We start from the raw sequence: 18,585 nt of genomic DNA, 5'->3' as shown, positions 1-18,585 counted from the left end.
CTGTCCTGGAACTAGCTTTTGTAGACCAGGCTGGCCTTAAACTCAGAGATCCACCTGCCTCTGCCTCCCAAGTGCTGGGCTTAAAGGTGTGCACGACCACCACCCGGCGCTTTTCATTAGTTTAACTTTAGATGTTTTTCTTAACCTGTTAAATTCTCCTGAAAAGCCAGTTAGTTATTAGACCTTGTCTTTGTCTGTTATTTTGAAAATTCTGTCTTATAGTTGTCACTATGTCAGTGTAAGTTATCATTAGTCATTCCACTGAGCATGTTAAGTTGGAATTGTAAGCAGAGGTTGCAAACAGTGTTCTTTGCTTTTGGTCTTTTAAATTCTGAAGAGTTCTGCAGAAAAGTTTAACCCATAAAAGTTTGAGTCATGCGTCTGAACTAGTCTTACTTCTTGGTGTTAGGAAAATGATTATTTTATTTTTTGTCATTTCTGACTTGTGTTTATAAAATCCCAGTACTCTCAGTGGTTTGAGCTGTTGTGGTAATTAATCTCTTTAATCTATTATAAAGAAAAAGATACGCCATTTAGATGGTTTTAGTCAACATGATAAGCAGAAAGGTAGGTGAATAATTAATTTATTACTATTAGTTTTAAGTTTACAGAGTTTTGTAAAATGTTATTAACTAAAGAGAAATGGATTATACCCTGAAGAAAATTCAAAACTGCTAGTCATACCTTTTATGGCAGCACTCAGGTAAAGCAGGAGATCCACCTGCTCTAAATACCTAAGTTGCAGACATCCAGAGTCACACAGGGGAACACTATCTCAAAACAAAAACAAAACAGAATAAAATGTGGCTTTTGTTTAGAGTGTACATGACCTCCATTTGCTGTGCTACAAAAAAAGGACAGAGGCTATGACAAGAGCCACCTGCACGTGGCTCATCGGGCTATCGACCTGTCAGATACGGTGCTCTGATGCTACGCCAGAGAGAAAGCAACCCGAGCTTTCTCCTGGTTGGAGCAGTCCCGGGGCTGTAGTTCTTTTAAGGATTGAATACATCCCCAATAAAACAAAGTTGCCAGTCTGACATTTTAAAGAGTGGTTGTATTCTTCCATATTGTAGGAGGCTGATAAAATGACACAGTATGCTAATCACATTGACAGACTCTTAGCTGAGAGATCACTTTACTAACAATATCCATTTCCCTAAAAATTGGAGAATAGAATGTTTGCAAGAATGTTGTATTCCAGGCAAGCACTAAAAAATTTGCATTATACATAAGTTAGAAGATTGAACTAATGGTTCTAGCATGGCAGTCAGCTGCTTGGAAAAGACAGATTATAGTCATAGTTCTTATCTATTTCATCTGTTAGTTCAGATTCTTTGAAGTAATGATGTGACTGAACTAGATCATTTCTGGGTTGTGTGTTGGTATTAAAATCAAACTGAAATCTTAAATTTAAAAGATAAGTAAAATATCAGGTAAATACTTTGGAAAAATGGTTTTTAGTCTTATTATCTTTACTAAAATCATCTATCATGATGTTAATTCATTAAATAAAAGTTTTTTAGGATATTTGAAAAATGTCAGTTTTTTCAATGTGTGTCAAGATACTATGTGTGAAGGAAGAGAGAAGCATTTGATCAGCTGCTGAGTCAATTATAAGTTGAGAACTCTTTGTTTTATGGTTTTTACTCTTTAAAAAAATCGACTGGCTTTTTGTTTCATTGAGACAAGATCTCATGTAGCTGAGGTTGGTCTTGAATTCCTGATACTCCTGTCTCCACCTCTGCAGTTTTGGGATTACAGGTATGTGCCACTGTACCTAGCTTGCATTCTGGGAGAAAACTTTTCAAAACATCTTGCATACTTTTTAAGAACTCATATCTTAGCCGATCGATGGTGGCGCATGCCTTTAATCCCAGCACTCGGCAGGCAGAGGCAGGAGGATCTTTGTGAGTTCGAGGCCAGCCTGGTCTACAAGAACTAGTTCCAGGACAGGCTCCAAAGGTACAGAGAAACCCTTTCTCGAACCCCCCCTCCCCCCTCAAAAAAAGAACTCATATTTTTCATAGCTCTACAGAGTACTAGTGACTAAGCTGGGCATGATGACACATAGCACTTGGGAGCAGGAGGATTAGGAGTTCAAGATCCTGTGTGCACCTCAATAAAACAAACAGAAAAAGCCCTTCAGTGTATGGGTAATATATGCACGGTTAAATGACATTCTAGGACTGTTGATGTGATCTAAATTTTAAATTTATTTTATTGTAATTCATTGTCTTACCATTTATTGACATGGGATTGGTAGTTAACAGATATGAACACAAAATATTGTGTTTTAGTCAGTATTAGTAGCCAGCAACATTCGCTTTGTATTTTTGAGTTAGCAGAACTTAACCTTTCCTCAAACCATAAATTCTCAGATCCTTTTATCCCCATCCCACCAAGGAGATAATCCTGCTTTTAGCTTGCATTCCCTACTGAGACAACCTCTAGTATCTCAGCAGATCATTTTCATATATCTCCAAGTAAGTGGTGTGGTTTTTCATGTCTTTAAGGGATTGCCCCCCACTGTACTGGTCTCTATGCCAAAACTTTTCATCATTGGGGTCCAGGAATGTTAAAAACACACAAATGCGTGTGCACACCTACACCTGCCCTACATGGAACAATTTAAGAAACAACACTATTTCATTTAAAGTTTTTTATTACACTTATTAAGGTGGGACAGGGCATGCTACAGTACATGGTTGGAAGTCAGAGAACAACCTGAGGGAGTTGATTTTCTCCTTCCACCATGTGGATCCCAGGGATCAGGCTGTCATCCTCAGCAGAAAGCTCCTTTACTACTGAGTCACCTTGCCTAGCCCCAGAAACTTGTTTCATATATAATGAGTTTTATTTTTTGCATTAAAGTGGATGCATAAATAACAATACTATGTAAGATCTCCTGCTTCTTCTACCCAAGGCTCTAGGGTAGACAGTTGTTTTGGCAGCAGATGCTAGAATGAGGAGGGAATCTGACAACTGAAGTCAGAGAACAAAGCTTCCACCTGTGTGGGGTTGGTTTGAACCCCTGTTCAGTGGTCTATAAGTCAAGGAAGAAACTGTGTAATTAGCACCCCAGGGCCTCCCTTTATTTCTACCCTTGTGTAATCACGTTGTAAGATCCACAGGCAGGAAATTGGTTTTGTTCATGTTTTTATTTCGAATATCTGTTTCTTCAGAACAATGTAGGATGGCAAGGAGGGAGGAGTGTAGAGGTCCTTTTGGTATAGATTGGGCAGCTATAATCTGACAGTTAACTATTCTGTTTAAAATAGCACAGGATTGTTGTATAATTCTATAAATACTTAAAATTTTTAAAATTTGCAAGGTACAAATATAATGAGCTCCATGTAGCCATCTATTGATCCGCCCTTCCTCACAGAGGTTTTCCATCCCCTGTTGCTGCACTGATCAGATGCACTGTCTTCCCTCTAAGTAGGTGAATGACTAATGGACTGTTTGAGTGCTCGGGGCACAGCCTGCAGCTGTTGGTCCTTAGTTACCCTCTATCCGAAGACTCACGGAGTATAACTTTACCCTTTGTTCACTAAATGTGTTAATTTAGCCCTGGAGAATTACCTGTTAATTGTCCCTTATTTCTGAGTGGCAAATATATTATTTTTGGTTAAACATTATACTAAATTGAAATAACTTTGTGTGTGGTGTGGTGGTGGTATTGGTGATTGAACTTGGGATTTCACACATTTTAGGCAAGCGTTCTTCTGCAGAGCTAACATCCCCAGCTATTTGCTTTACTTTTACAAGTTTCACTAACTTACTTCGACTGGCTTTGAATTCCAGCTCTTCTAGCTTAGCTGCCTGAAGGGCTAGGATTGTGGGAGTGTGTTACCATACCTAGCCTAAAATAACTTTTAAGTACCACATAAGCCTTGTGAACTGAAAAGTTGTAATATTTTGAATTGACTTAGTTTGAGGAGCAAATTTAAACTTAATGAACTCATTCCAGAATTTATTTTTTAAATTTATGTGTATTTATTTTGTATGCATGTGTGTAAGTGTGTGTGTGTTCACACGTCCACAGCTGCATGTGGAAGTCAGAGGACAACTTGTACCTTAGGGGTCCTAGGCATTGAACTCAGGTCATCATATTGCCAGCCCAGTAAGCTATTTTTTTGGCATCTGTATTTTCTTTTAAGCTTTTGTGATGCTGGGAATGGAACCCAGACCTTCATACATGCTAGGCAAATGCTCCATCACTGATCTCTTTGCTCAGTTAAATAATGTGCTATTTTTTTTTAAATCCTGCTGCTGTTTGCTTTTGAGATAGAATCTTCTAGCCTAGGCTACTCTTGAACTCACTGTGTAGCCCAAGCTGCTTCAACTTGAAACTTTCCTGCCTTAGCCTTCTGAATACTGGGATTACAACAGTACAGCACCATGCCTGGCCTTTATTTGCATATTTTGGGAGGCTGGCCTGTTACTCTTCTTGACAGTCCTCCTGCTTCAGCCTCCTAAGTGCTGGGATTATAGTCATGAATCATCATGACTGTACTGCAGCTTTTCTTTAAATATATATTCAGTATATATTTAAACATTTTTAATATATATTTAAACCCAGCTATATTAGATTTTTTGTTTAAAATGTCCTAAAGCAGGTGCACATGCTAAATTCTAATAATCAAAAGCTGTTCATTGGATTTACATAAATTAGGTAGGTCTTACACTTGCCCTTTTGCCACTGGAGCATAACATAAGCTGTAACAGTTGCCTTTGAGTACAAATCCTTGGGAAAACAAATCCAATACTGGTGTGAGTGGGATTTTAAAATACTTAACATGAGTTAAGTAGTCCCATTTGTTACTTAAAAAATAACCTTTCGCTTAATTTTTCAATCATCTATTGTGATAATTTTCATTCTTCCAGTTGTTTAAAGTAACTATACCAAATGTAGGTTAATTCTGTCTTAAACATAAAATGTAGATTATAGATTTTCAGTGTGTAAAACAATAGGCATTCTTGTAAGTTAGTTTGAGAAATCCATTTTATTTTATTTGAGGTACAGTCCCTCTGCACAGTGAACAAATATATTACAAATCTGTGGTTTAAAAAAGTATTGCCATTTCATAGTCTCTCACACTATTGTACAGTAACTGTGTTCTTTATTTTTCTGACTTGTATACATATTAATTTACTGGATTGAAGAGTTTTCATTTTGAAAAATAATTGAGCAGATCTTTCCAGTCATTGATAGAATGTGCAGTGCACGTGTTTAGGCTGACTGCAAACTTACTTGTGATTGTTAGACAGAAATTCCTAACAGTAGCTCTGCATGATTGAAATGTCTTAGTGCTAACTCTTAGCTATGTGAAGGCTGCTCTTGTCGCCATAGTTAATCACATCTTTGCCCTTTCCCTCCTCCTCTGTATTGCCTGTTTGAGTTATGTTGCTTGAAATGTTGTAGAGTACTACAGTTGGAGAGTTGATAGAGCTCTGCTCCCACTAATGTGTCTCTTCTTTCATGTGTGGGAAATAAAGGAGCCCAAAGAGGGCAAGTGACTTAACAAGAGTGGTGCCAGCATCTCTTGACTTGGTGCTCCAGTCATCTCACCTCTTGCTGAATACTTCTGTGCAGAGGGTAGTTGGTAAGAGAGAAGTGAGACTTGGAATTTGCATGGTTATAGTTTGCCAGGTAGCAGTTATTGTACATGCAGGATAAGGGAAGAAGATAAAGCCTGGGATTGAGATGCCAGTTCTCCTTGCCGATTGGATTTTGCCATGCTTCATCCTTGCTTCACAAAGATAATTGAGCACTTGTGGCCCTGAAATACTGAGGTGAGTCTCTTAACTCTATTTCTTTATACATATGTATGAGAAATATTAACTTAGGTCTACAAAGTAATTTTCTAGTGTTCCTATTTTAATAAGGCTTTTTGGAAAGTTTACTATTGCTGATCACTCGCTTCCATGCACACATGCAGCATTCGTGTTTATGTTCCTCTATTGCTAAGATTGGCGTATGCCTTGAGTGAAGTGAGGAGGGAGATTTGCTTATATATTTTCTTGCTTTTGCTGATTCTTACGCAAACTAAGGGGTTCTACAAGTCTTCTTCTAGTTAGTATCAACCCCACTTCCTGTAGCAGTATCCAGCTTTGCAGTTTTCTTTCTGTAAACCCTGTTTAGGTAATTTTCACTGGCTAGACCCTTATTCCTCTTTAAGAACTTGGGGTGGCACAAGGGTGGTCATTAACTTCCAGTTTGTCCTTTTTGTTCTTAATTCTTATGAAGGGGTCCTATAAGAATTGGGAATTAGCCACATTCAGAATTGTCCATGCTTCGGTTTACCTGCTATTACACCGTGCAGAGGAAGTTAAGACTTATCTGAATAGAGGTTTAAAGCACCAACTAATGGAATACATATTTGCCCATTTCAGTAGGTGATGGGCTTTTAAAATCTTTTTTTTACATTTATTTCATTTAGTTCCATCAAAAAGCATAATGTATGTTAAGCAACTTAAGCTTGCCATGCCCACATTTGTATAATTTCTTCTACACTTTTAGGTTCCACGCTACATCAAGTGCCATCTATGAAGAACTGCTTGAAAACAAGTCAAGGGACTCCAACTAAATTGAATGAGCCATTTGGATGGTTTCTAGGGAAACTTAATTCTTATCAGCCTACACCTTTTCTATGATGCTGGTGATCTACCCCAGGGCCCCACTCACCACCAAGCGTTCTTCTTCAGGGCTACATTTCCAGTCCTGTGACTACTATCTTAAAGTAGCAGCTTAGTTCTCTGGTACACACAGAATGACTCAGATGTTAGGCGTATTAATGCAGTGCAGCCAGGCCAGGACTGGCCTTCATTATTCTTGACAAGATTTGGTAAAGCAGGCATAGAAACCATTCTAGACTGAATGAAACTGCTGTGCTTTTGAAATAATTACTCTTACCCCCCCCTTCTGTTTTGTCTCCTATCACTGATAGGACAGAAGAAAGTGACTCTGTCTTTATTAAATTCTTGTTTTTGAAAATGCAAGTTGTCAGAAGTATGCTATATTTTAAACTCTGATTATGGCTGTTATACTTTGATGGACCATATCTATATGTACACAGATTTTACTAATAATATTAGAACAGTTCATATCCACGCACCAGTTCCCTTCGATACTGAAGCAGATGTTGATAGTAACAATAATCAACAGCACATACACGTTTCAAGTGTTCTAAAGTGCCCCCTCCATTCTCCAGTCCCCTTCTTCTCCTAGGAAAGTTTGCAAAACCTAAGCCACATGCATTGTAAACGTTGTTTCATAATATTAAATGCATATCTTTTATCTGAATTTAGCTGATGTTGATGAGTAGCGATATCTTAAATGTTTTAAAAATCATATCTAGGGCACTTAGGGCTGAAGGTGATATGATTTGCCTTTGTGAACAGACTCCTTGAACAGTTACCCCAATCCCATTTGGAAGTGCTTCTTTCAATCCAGATCAGTCTGTACTGATATTTCAAGTCACAGAATTTCTTCTTTCAGAGTCAGAATAGTCAGCAGAGCACACTTAAGAGAGAAGTTTATCCCTCTTACTGCTTGTCCTGGGAGGGCCCATGGGCAGGGCTCTGTCTTACTGGGAGGAGGTCATAATGACCAGGAATATGGCTGTTCCTAGGTAGGTCGTATGGATTCTGGATATAGCTGGAGTTATGACCTCGGCCTTCTTGGACCACACTGACTGTGGGCTCTAAGGAATATAGTGAAAAATGAGTTCAGAGAACAGATTAGCTTTGTTGCCTTGGTGGGAGATCTGAAAGTTCTATTTAACTTGTTGGGGAGAGGAACTATGGATGTATAAATCTGATAAATGCATGATGATTAGGACAGGCTTTCTCTAGAGATAGAAAACCCAAGGGTCAGAATCCCTGCCTCTGTTCAACAAGAGATTTAGGACATCCTAGAGGTGTGGGTCTTATGAATACCTCTAGGATCACAGTTGAATAGGGGAGGTGTAAGTGATTTGGAAACTTGTAAACAGCAGTTCTGATGGTTTTCTTTTTCAAACTTGGATTTGCACCAACAATCAGTTGAAGTGTTGTATACTGGTTCCCCAACCTTGCTATTTCTACTGCTTATCAGTTGTAATTTGTAAGCAGAGTGGCAAAAGACTTTGTTTTCCTGCATTAGAGGAGAGGGCAGTTCTGGGATGGAATTTCTCCTTGGGTTCCTTCAAATGCAGCCAAACAGAAGGGTGTGTTGTGGAGAGAGTGAGTGGAGGAGAGTTAGTTTTCACTTGAGATGCTGCACTGTTGCCCTGGTTTTGCTAAGTTACTTATGTGAGACACCTACCAACTTCATATATATTTTTATTAGATGTCGACAAGGATGGCACATCTGTGTACGGAGACCCCATGTGCACAGGTGACTTCATTTCTACATAGCTGCTTTCTGGAAGCTTGCAGGTGAGGATGGGTGGATCCTTAATTGTAGCGTAAGGGTTTTCACTGCTGTTCAAGGAACAAGTGCTAGAACTGCACGCAGATTCTTTCATGTAATCTGCAAGGCAAGAGAGATTTCTTAGGAGAAACAAGGACATAAGGATTCATTTAAATACCAGAAACAGACTGCAGTCAAGTTTGTGTGCCTGGGGCTGGGACAGACTATGATATTGGAAGATTATTACTTTTTTTTCCCAAGACAGGGTTTCTCTTTGTAACAGTCTGGCTGTCCTGGAACTAGCTCTTGTAGACCAGGCTGGCTTTGAATTCAGAGACCCCCCTACTCCTACCTCTCAAGTGCTGGGATTAAAGGCGTGTGCCACCACCACCCGGTGGAAGATTACATCTTATTCAGTGTGTTAAGGTATGCTTTCTCAGTTAGGCATTATTTTCCCACAGAAAAATGTTAGTCACAGTATTTATTTACATGTATCATTTAGTTTATACAAATGCCAGCTGGTATATTACAGGGTGGAAGCCCAGAGAGATACAGTCAACTTGGCCAGGGTCACGAGCTAGTAAATAGCACTGCAGAGTCAAGACCTAATCTGTGCTCTAAGATTTCTTGGCCCCATGTTTTCTGTGATAATGACTAGAAACTTGGATTCAGAAGCACAGGAGTAGTCGCAGCGTTTATGTGTTTCAGTGTGGATGTCAACAGTTTAGCTGCCTTCAACAAATAGTGGCATCCTGGTCTTTCAGGAGCTCATCCTTAGAGTGGGATAACTGAGGTGTGACAGGTATAAAAAGCCCTCAGTTTCAAGCTAGCCTTTGAGAGGGTACCTGTGTCTTAGCACACTCAAAGTATAGTCTAGGTTCAACTTCCTGGTCCTTGAGAATGTTAACTGGAGCTTGTTTCAGTCATATCCTGCTCCATCATTAGACCTCAGCTGCACGAGGGTGCAGAATGACATCTAATAAAAATGGGGTGAAGTGACTGTAGCTCTCCTGGAGGAAGAAGATCCCTTAGTGACTTAGAGTCACAGAGAAAAACTTCCACTCCTACTCTCCTTCCCTTTGGGGTGATGCTCTGTCTGTGCTCAGTAAACTAGTCTAACGGTTGTCACCCTTGTTTCTGTGAGGCACTGGCAGGCAAGGTGTCTGGAAATAACCTTGAGTGGCCAAAGCTTGACAGTCAAGAGTAACCTAAGAGGCTTCTCACCTCTAAATGTCTGTGGAAGTCAGCTGGTGAAATTTCTGGGAGTCTTCTTACTGGGACCACCACCGTTTCCATTTGGAACTGCTATTTAAGCTCCCTGTCCCCAGCTGTGATTTTACTGAAACTGTTAAAAAGCAAAAGCTGTGTCTCAAGGGGAACTGGATGTGCAAGTGGCTGAAGTAACTGAGATGGGCACCACCATGAATGGTCTGGTATACAGCAGGTCTGGTGCGGAGGGGTTTACTCTGAATGTTGGCAGCTCTTGTTTTAGCAGGCAGCATTTCCTTGGTTTTGTGTAGAAGTGTATTCACAAAGCTGGGACACAGTAGAGCTGGTAACTAAGTCCCTCCCCCTGCCTCAGGGCTTGTGAAGAAGTTGAGACTGGGAGTGAGGAAGTAAACTCAGGGTCCCACTGTCTCTCAGTACAGTGGAAGTTCAAAACACTTCGCTCATAAGTTGGGAGGAAAGTTGGCTTTAGTCCAGTTGGTCTAAGACTGACCTTGGTAGCACCTGACTCTAGGAGGAAAAACATTCTTGCTAGACAATGAGCAATCTCGGCAGTTCTAGCTAGGACTGAAAGGTAGGTAAATAGGTACTTCTGCTGGTGGAAGCCTACCCACTGGAGAACGGCAGCCTGGGTCCTAGACTGTGACTTGCCTCAAGCTATCATCTTAGTTTGCCTCTCAGTACTTTCTTAGTACAGGGGAGTGGAGTAAGCCTGAGAACCTCTGAGTCAGCTCAGTAGGGTTGGTCTGAACTCAAGCAGGGAAAGAGGCTCGGGAATTCTTGTTGAAAGCTGTTCATTACCTATCACCACTGTCTTGGTTGCGTATTATGTGGAATTGAGGGATAGCTTAGCTTATTTTATGTAGCAGTTGAAGAGTGACCTTCATTCCAGTTAGGTTTTGAAACTGAGTGTGATTTGACACCTCTGTAATCCTAGCATTTGGGAGGAAAAAGCTAGCAGATCTGAGTTTAACCCTAGCCTGGTTCACACATCAAGTTCCAGGCACCCAGGGCTTTATAGTGAGACCTTGTCTCAAACCAAACAGAAAGAAACTTGGTGAGAGGCGGGGCTGAAAGAGACTGTTATTACTATTTAGAAATGAGGAAACCAAAGCTCAAAGTTTGTTAGTCTAATACTTAGTGCTTAGGACTCCCACTGTCTTATCTGACAAGATGTTTTTTCCATCAGCATATCTAGTTACCTGGAGTGCAAGGTCTTCACAACTGCTTCAGTTTATCCTTCCTGGACATACCAAGGCCTCCTGAGAGGAAAGGCTAAGCTTGAAGCTTAGTGACTGAGTGGCTAAGATAGAGTAGTGGGAGAGCCTTAGAACCTCACTCAGCTGTATGTTCACAGAAAGTGAAACAGTGGGTTGCTCCCAATGTTTGATGAAGAAAATGCTAGCTTTTATCCATTTCAGTATATTCTTTCTCCTGAGCTAAATTGGAGCTGGGGGAGGGAAGAAGGGGGTTAGGTTCTTCTATACAAGGTTTGCAGGCCAAGACAGGATGGAGAAATCCATGAAGAGTGATGGTTGGGGAGGGTGCTGAGTTATCTCATCTCTTCTGGGAACTGGAGGAGATCGGGTAAGGGTAAGGCAAGCTAGAAAACTCAGGAAGCCAAGCCTTTCTCTTGTTGAGTCATCCACCTGCCTGCTGTGATGGCAGGGTGTGGGGAAGAGTAACCAGCTGGGCTAGGATACTTCCTCATCCCTTCAGCTCTACTCCCACCCCACTGCCTGCTTGTCAGGGCACTGTGCAAAGAAAGAGGAAGCATGCAGTCTTCCAAGTACCCTGACATTTACTCTCCTTGTTTCCTCTGGACCATGTGCAGTCATGCATATTATCACAGTCAAGATGGGTTTCTGGAATGAACATCTTCATTTTTTGAGGAAGCACAAGTATAAAGAGGAAACAACTTCTCAAAGTTGCTCTGTGAATATGTTCTGAATCTGTTAAGGCCTGATATCCATTGAAGGCCCAAGTTACTCAAATGTATGTAGACACTCAGGCACTAAGTATCTGTAGATCACCTCTGAGCTACTCCTAACAAAAGGAAGTCACACTGCTGCTTCTGTTCCTGGGGTTAAGTTCTTCACTTCTGTAAGAGATAGGATATGGGGAAGGGTGGAGTGGGGATTCAGGGTAGAGTGGTGTTTAAGATCCAGAAAACACTGGCCAACCAGAAGAGTTGTCAGGAGTTCAGTGGGCTTCTGTCTGAGAACCCAAAGTTACTTGAAGGAGTGGGTGGCAAGGGAGCACAGGTTGTGGGAATGGTAGTCGAGAATTCCCAGACAGAAGATAGACAGAAGGTAGAGAGAAGTGGATTTTTTTTTTCTGTCAGACTTTGAATGCATGACAGACAAGGAATTAGACATGTGACAGTTTATTGTATAGTCATTATGCTGCAGAAAAAGGTGAGACAAGTGCTTAGCTGTGTAAGCAGTCTCCCTCAATCTCCCAGGGTGACAGGGAGTGGAGTTCCCAGTTAGAGAAAAAGGTAGATGTTACCCGAATTAGGACTGTTAAAATGTCAGAGTTGGGAGGCCTTAGCAGTGGTGCTATTACAGCTGTCCTTTTAAAAAGGCCAAGACCCACATGGACTGCTGTGTCTAGTGAGCACCATACAACTGAAGTGGAACCCAAATCTTTTCTTTCTCTGGCACCCACCCCCTGCCACACAAACACACACACCAAGTTTAGAGAACCTCTAGACTCTTAATTAGTCCTGTGGGTTTGGCTCGCCACTATTGCTTTAGGAAATAGTTTAAATAAGTGACAGGAAGTAGCTGGTCATGGATGTTTGGGGGCATTTAGCCAGTAGGTAGGATTTGTTCCATGAGTTTTGTAGCATTTTGTTACACTGATATTTAAGTTCTACACAGATATTTCACTGGCTTCTTGAACTCTGTTGTACATGTTGGGGGCCAACATGGTACATTTGCCTACACAGCTCGCTCTCGCGCGCTCTCTCTCTCTCTCCCCCCCCCCCCCCTCTCCCTCTCCCTCTCTCGGAAGGCTGATTAGAGCCAGTTGTGAAACAGTCTGGCTGCTTGCCTGAGAGAGCCTCCTATGCACTCAGATGACGCCAGGAGACAGGAACGCAATGATGCCCAGGTAGAGACTGGCTTTCATTGACTTTGTTTTACATTTATGGTTTTGAATTTAAAAGTAGTTACCCTAATCACCATGCACAGGGTGGCAAGGTGTATAGTGAAGGCCTGGATGAGCTTTTCTCCATGAGTCATGCAGCTTCTCAGAGCCTTAGAAGCCCTGGGAGAGCCCTCTAGTTCCCATTCCACATTGAGAAACAGATTTTGGGTCATGGTGAACAAGTGGTATTATGACTCTTCTGTTGGCATCCTTATATCCCGAAATGGCGTTTGCCTCCATTTGGATGGTTTAAGCCAGAATCCTCAGAAACTTGCCATAATCAAACTCCAAGGGTAATGCTGCCTATAGGCTGGCTTGGAACTTGGGCTCCCCCTCCTCAAACAGGTCTCCTGGGCTTTGCATATCCTAAATGGTTAGCCCTGCTGTTCTCTTTCTTGCAGAACACACCACCTCCTGAGTTTTGCTCATTTACTTCTGATAGCCAGCTTCCCAAGAGTTGTACACAAGTTGCTCTCCTTTCTCCTTGATTAGGAGATGTCCATGCTAGGTTTGAAGGTTCAGAACCTGTGAAATCTAGGGCAGTTTAGACAAATATAGTTGGATAATAAATTACATAAGGATAGCCTCAGATACTCCTCTCAATTGCAGAGTGCAGGGACCCCCTCTCCATCTACTGAAATATGAACATTTGTGAGGTGATTCTGGTGCAGAGGTAGATGTAGAATATCAGTGGGATCCTCGCTGACTTCTGTTACTGTTCTTTCAGTTTGACTGAGACATTCCCCAGAGACATCATGTTGGTACCACTTTTATAATATACAAAAGCACTTCCCATCGATTTTATTGGACACCCAAGATAACCTTGTTAGATAATAAGACAGGCATGAGTCAACAGATCAGGCATAAATATCCCAACCTTGCAGATGAAGAAACAACCTTAGGAAACACATGGTTAATAAGTGACAGAGTTTCAAGGCACGCTGCCTAGCTCACATGTTCCAGCATTTAAACCTAGGACCTAATGTGGTGGTGGTGGGGGGGGGGCTGGACTTGATCTTTGATTTTTGGCTTCACCTGTAGACTTCCTAGAGAGATGGTCCACCTTGTATGTAGTTCTTGTGGCGTAGGGGTCTGTCTTGGCTTCCCTGCTTTTGTTCGCAGAGATCTCCCGAGGGTAGGGGCTGTTAACACTGGGCATCATTTATATTCCTTGTGCCCCAGAAAGGTGGCAGGTGCAGGGTGGTGGTCCTTGCCAGTACAACAGAAGGCCTCTGGGGCAGCTAGATTGACTTTATTTCAGATTTATAATCAATTTAGCTTGTACTAATTGGTTGGATAATGACAGTCTACATTTCCGAAGACATTTAGTTGGCATCTATAACAAACCCACAAGTGTTTGCTGAGCAGGTGCAATTGCACTGGAAAGATGAATTCATTATTATTAGGGTTGCTCCTCCTGGGCAGAGCCACCCAGTGACTCTGGTCCTGTGATCTTTTTAGCTTTTTTGTTTTTTTTTTTTTTTTAAGGGGCATAAGGGTCTACAGTTTTCTCTCAGGCAGTATTCCTTGCCGTTTCAGATCGGTAACAGGACATCAGGATTAGATACTCTACCTTTGAAGCCTTTGTCCATAATGTATGTGTTCTGACGTCTATCCATTCCACAAGTGCCTGCATAGAAACAGAAGGAAAGAAAATACAGGGTGAGGTTTTCTTAGACAGCTGGTGGCTTCCTCCTCCCCTTGCCTTTTTCTTCTTTTACCCAGAAAATAGTTTACTCCTAGCAAATTATTCTGGATTTAATCTATTCTAAATAGTTGTGAACACAGAGGGATTCTTAAAGGGGTCATCACATCAGATGGGCTGCAACACCTTTTTTTTTTTTTTTTTTGCTTTCCTTTTAGTCTGCACCTGCCTTTCAGGATGCCACCTTTGATCTCTGTAGGTGAAGTGCCAGGCTCTAGAGGCACAGGGTAAGGAATGAAGCTACACCAGTCCTTAGCTGGAGGGTTCCAGATACAGAGAATTCTGATTCTCCTTTTCCTTGGTTTTAGAATGGAGTTGGAGACAGGGTTTCCCACCTCTTTGCTCTGATGGGGGCCAGGGAGAAATAGACAAGTAGCTGGGTTACTTAATTAGTTTACTTTCCAGGAAGAACAGTCATTCCCAGCCACAGCCAGCTTGCTCGCTCACTCATTTTGAAGTGCGTGGGGAAGTAGAGCTTTGTTCCTGAAAATGTTGCCAGTGTTTTTCAGCCTTCAGGACTTTTTTTTTCCTTTTTTTTTTTTTTTTTTTTTTAAAAAGTTCCCAGAATGCATGGTCCGGAGCCCTAGCCGCAGGCAGGACAGAAACTTGAATGGATTGCTATAAGTGACCCCAGGGGTGGAACCAAGTCTGGCCTTTCCAAGCTGGGACAGGAATGACTAACTTACAGTTACCCTACCCACCCTAGTGTTTTGTTTTGTCTTTGGGAGTTTTGTTTTTTGGGTTTTGTCCTTTGTTTTAGATTGATTTCTATTTTTTTATAGACATACACATATATAGTCTGAGTACACATGAGTGTAGGTGCCCGCAGATGCCAGAGGTATTGGATCACCTGGAGCTGGAGTTTCAGGTGGTTGTGAACTGTCTGATATGGGTGCTGGGAACCAAGAGCAATATGTGGTCTTAAACCAGATACATCTTGGTCTTTAATTAAAACAGTACCAGGTAAGGTAGTTGGCAAATACTAAAATAGTCTAACTCCACCGAACTTGCCCACATTTGTGACACCAAAGACAAACCCACTGATACTAGGATCCCTCCTCCACATTAAGTTCCCAAGTTGAATTTGCAGATTATGCCTGTGTGCCCACCTTTTACACCTTCCTAAATGGTATGGGAGAAGCAAGCTATTCTAAAAGTGCCAAAGAAACCCATACCCTTAAAAACCTGTAGCAGGCCGTGTTTACCTAGTTTAACACTTTTTAATAGTCAAGGATTTCCTTTGCTCTCCTTGAAGAAATGGGGGTGGCTACAGTGTTAGCCCCCCTCTTTAAGAAACAGCTGTCCAAAGAATATCAGAGACATTCAAGCAAATACAAAGTTGAGTTGTGGTAGAGCCTCAGGTATTCTCTCCCAGTAGCCACAGTTAGCTGGCTGTGAGCTAACAAAGACTAGTGTGAGGTGCTCTGGCTACAGTGATTGAAGGTCTGTGGATCAGGGAGGAACTAGGGCTGAGTCCTGATGAGGCCCAGGTGCTCCCAGGCTCCTATTTGGATCACAATGACCTCAAGTGAAGTGAGGGCAGCTTAGCCATAGTTGACCTACAGCCAGCAGGGTCCTTGCAACCATGCTTACTCAACAACTTGAATTCCAAACTTTCATCCTTCCTGGACTACAGACCTGAGGAAGTTGACTTAGTTTCAGTGAAGCATTAAGAGTCACCTAGAGCCCAAATTCAAACCTAGAGTTGGCTAGCATTCTGAGGCCCTGCCCTAAGGTGCCCTAGAAGAGCTACTTTGTAGGGGGACCACATTCCGTGTCCATTCTTTGTACTCTTTTGACATTCATTTTTGTAACTGATGGACATGTTCTTCCTTTCAGGACTCACTTGCCAAGTGTCTTTTTCACACCCCTCTCAGGCCACCACCTTTGAGCTCAGTGTTTGAGTCCAGAGGATACTTAGTGGTAGATCTGCCTACCTTCTCCCAGTCTCTTCTCAACAACCCTACATCATTTTCTAAGAAGATACAGTTTGAGCCACTGTTAGGTCTGGGGCCTTTCTGGGGATCATTGAACTTTTTGTCCAGAGAGCCAATGTTCTGTTATCTACACCATTATTGGGTCGCATGTTGCAGAACAGAGAGTATAACTAGGCTGTGTTGCCTCCATAAGCAATCCCAATTTGCCCACATCAGCTAGCATGGTGAGGATGAACAGGGTAGTAGGAAGGACTGGGACAAACTGCCGCCTTTGGGTAGGGCTTAAGGGGCTATAGACTAATCACGGGAAGGCTCCATGGAAACAGGGACAGGGTGTAGGGCAGTCTGCTATGGGGTGGAAGGAAAGGCTGGGGGGTCTGACCTGGTGAGTGTGGCTCATTGTGGCGGCTGAGGTGTCTAAGTTCAATGTAGAAGTCCTCGGGCGGGTACCTGGCCTCCAGGGCACTGATCTGGAAATGGGAGTCTAGTGAGAGGAATGACAGGGAGGAGCCATTATTCCCAGGGCCTGGATGGCAGGGGAAGGGGGTGAGAAGCACAGGGTAGGGCAAGGGGCAGGCCAGAAGGAATCAAGATCTCCATGTAGCATCCAAAGGGACTGGGGTTATCTGTCCTCCTCTCTTCCCCTCCCATTCCATTCCACCCTCCACTGGGGCAGAGGGAAGAGGCCTTGAAAAGTACCAGGCAGAGGATCCTTTTCCGCCTATGGCAAATACACTTTCTGCTTCCACCTGGAAATCTCTACATTCCATCCCTGGTAGTCAGTGGGCTACAACCATGCACTCCCTGTACACCACAAGGAAAGCCATGCTCAGGACTCAACTCTCTTGCTTTGTGGTGGGGCAGCTCCCCTCAGTACAGAGATCAGGGTGGGACTGATGGGGAAGATGACTCAAACCACTACTGACCTAACACGTTCACATAGCTGTAGGGGGTCCAGCCTGTTGTGTCTCTGTCAAGGGACTTGTTACTGAGCTGTTTGAAGAGGAGAGCCAGTTAATACCTCACGTCTCAGCTGCCCTTCCCCAAGTTGGCACTTGGCCCAGCCTCAGTGTACCCATCTCTAAGATGCTCCTGAGCTCCCAGACCCTGGATGACTGAGTAAAGGAGGACCAGACAAATGTTATATGACAAGCTACCATACTGTAGTTGAGGCCAATGAAAACAGCATATGCCCAAACCAAGTTCTTAGGCCCCTGTGGCATATGGAATTATGCTGCGGGGCAGGTGTGTGTGTGTGGCGGGGGGAAGACACTCTGTCACAGGGCATCCCCAGCACAGAGGTAGGGGCTGCCTGCAGTTCTTGCTCCTGGGCCATATATGAGAGTCTGATGTGACAAAGAGGAAGTCCCAGTCATGAGACTGATGCAGTCCTCTCCCTACATTCTCTTAGCAGCCCTTTATGTGAGGAAAGGATGTTATTTCAGACGTGGGACCATACTCAGATCCACAGAAGCCAAAGGTGAAGCTGGCTCTAGAATTCAGGTCTCAGTTGCCTGTCCCCTCCACGACATCATGCCTACCTTTGCTCCAGGTGTTCTATCTCCCAGGAGGGGTTCTTGTCTACACAGGGCCAGTCTCAGCCCTGTGATGGGAGCCAAATCAGTCCTCTACTGAAAGAGTAGCTGGCTCTTGCACAAATGTGGCCTGGAACCTCTGTCCCATCCCTGGCTTGTGCCTCTAGCCTGCTGCAGCTTTGATAACATGGCTGGAGTTGATCAAGGGCTGCCTGATGGGTAACCAAATTCTCTTATCTCAGCTCCCCAAGCTAAAATCTGAACTGAGCCTGCACACGAGAGCCTTGTTGGAAGATGACAGGCAGAGTCGCCAAAGCTACTGGGCCTCTAAGTAACCTGCATACAACTTGCCTGTTTCATAGAAAAGCAACCCCCAGGTCTGTGGGCTGGTGGTCATTCTTCAGCAGACAGATGGGGAGGAAGGGATTCTCAGAGCTCCAGGGAAGAGGCCTAAAATATGAAAGTTGTGCCCCTGGCCCAGAATAGATGATTGTACAGGAAGCCAGGTATTCCAGGATTGTCACTCCCCAAATGGTCCCGTCATTCTGAGTGTATGTATGTGTTTGGTAGGTGTCAGGAGGTGTGTATAGCAAGAGCCCCTCACAAATCTTATCCTTGGGGCTGTGCATG

At 42.9% G+C, this 18,585-nt stretch overlaps 1 protein-coding gene across 12 annotated transcripts in view; it reads right to left on the bottom strand.

Moving 5' to 3' along the window:
• Positions 1-4,990: 4,990 nt before the first annotated feature.
• Megf11 (multiple EGF like domains 11) overlaps positions 4,991-18,585 on the bottom strand; it is a 322,674-nt gene continuing 309,079 nt past the window's right edge. For 3 of the 12 annotated variants that reach the window (XM_087905310.1, XM_087905312.1, XM_087905317.1), the window contains 3 exons: positions 14,352-14,408; positions 8,312-8,518; positions 4,991-7,709 (listed from right to left, as the gene is read on the bottom strand). In XM_087905310.1, the coding sequence (XP_087761436.1) occupies positions 7,552-7,709; positions 8,312-8,518; positions 14,352-14,408 (422 nt within the window). In that variant the 3' untranslated portion in view covers positions 4,991-7,551. Of the gene's footprint in view, positions 7,710-8,310; positions 8,519-14,351; positions 14,409-16,802; positions 16,905-17,346; positions 17,414-18,585 lie in introns of those variants that run through there. The other 9 variants (XM_087905311.1, XM_087905308.1, XM_087905313.1 and 6 more) reach the window with 6 other exon arrangements.

The sequence above is a fragment of the Myodes glareolus genome, chromosome 4, assembly GCF_982192425.1.
Source record: "Myodes glareolus chromosome 4, mMyoGla1.1, whole genome shotgun sequence".
Classification (NCBI taxonomy): domain Eukaryota; kingdom Metazoa; phylum Chordata; class Mammalia; order Rodentia; family Cricetidae; genus Myodes; species Myodes glareolus.
The sequence above is the reverse complement of the archived record's forward strand: the minus strand, read 5'-3'. Positions and strand labels throughout refer to the sequence as shown.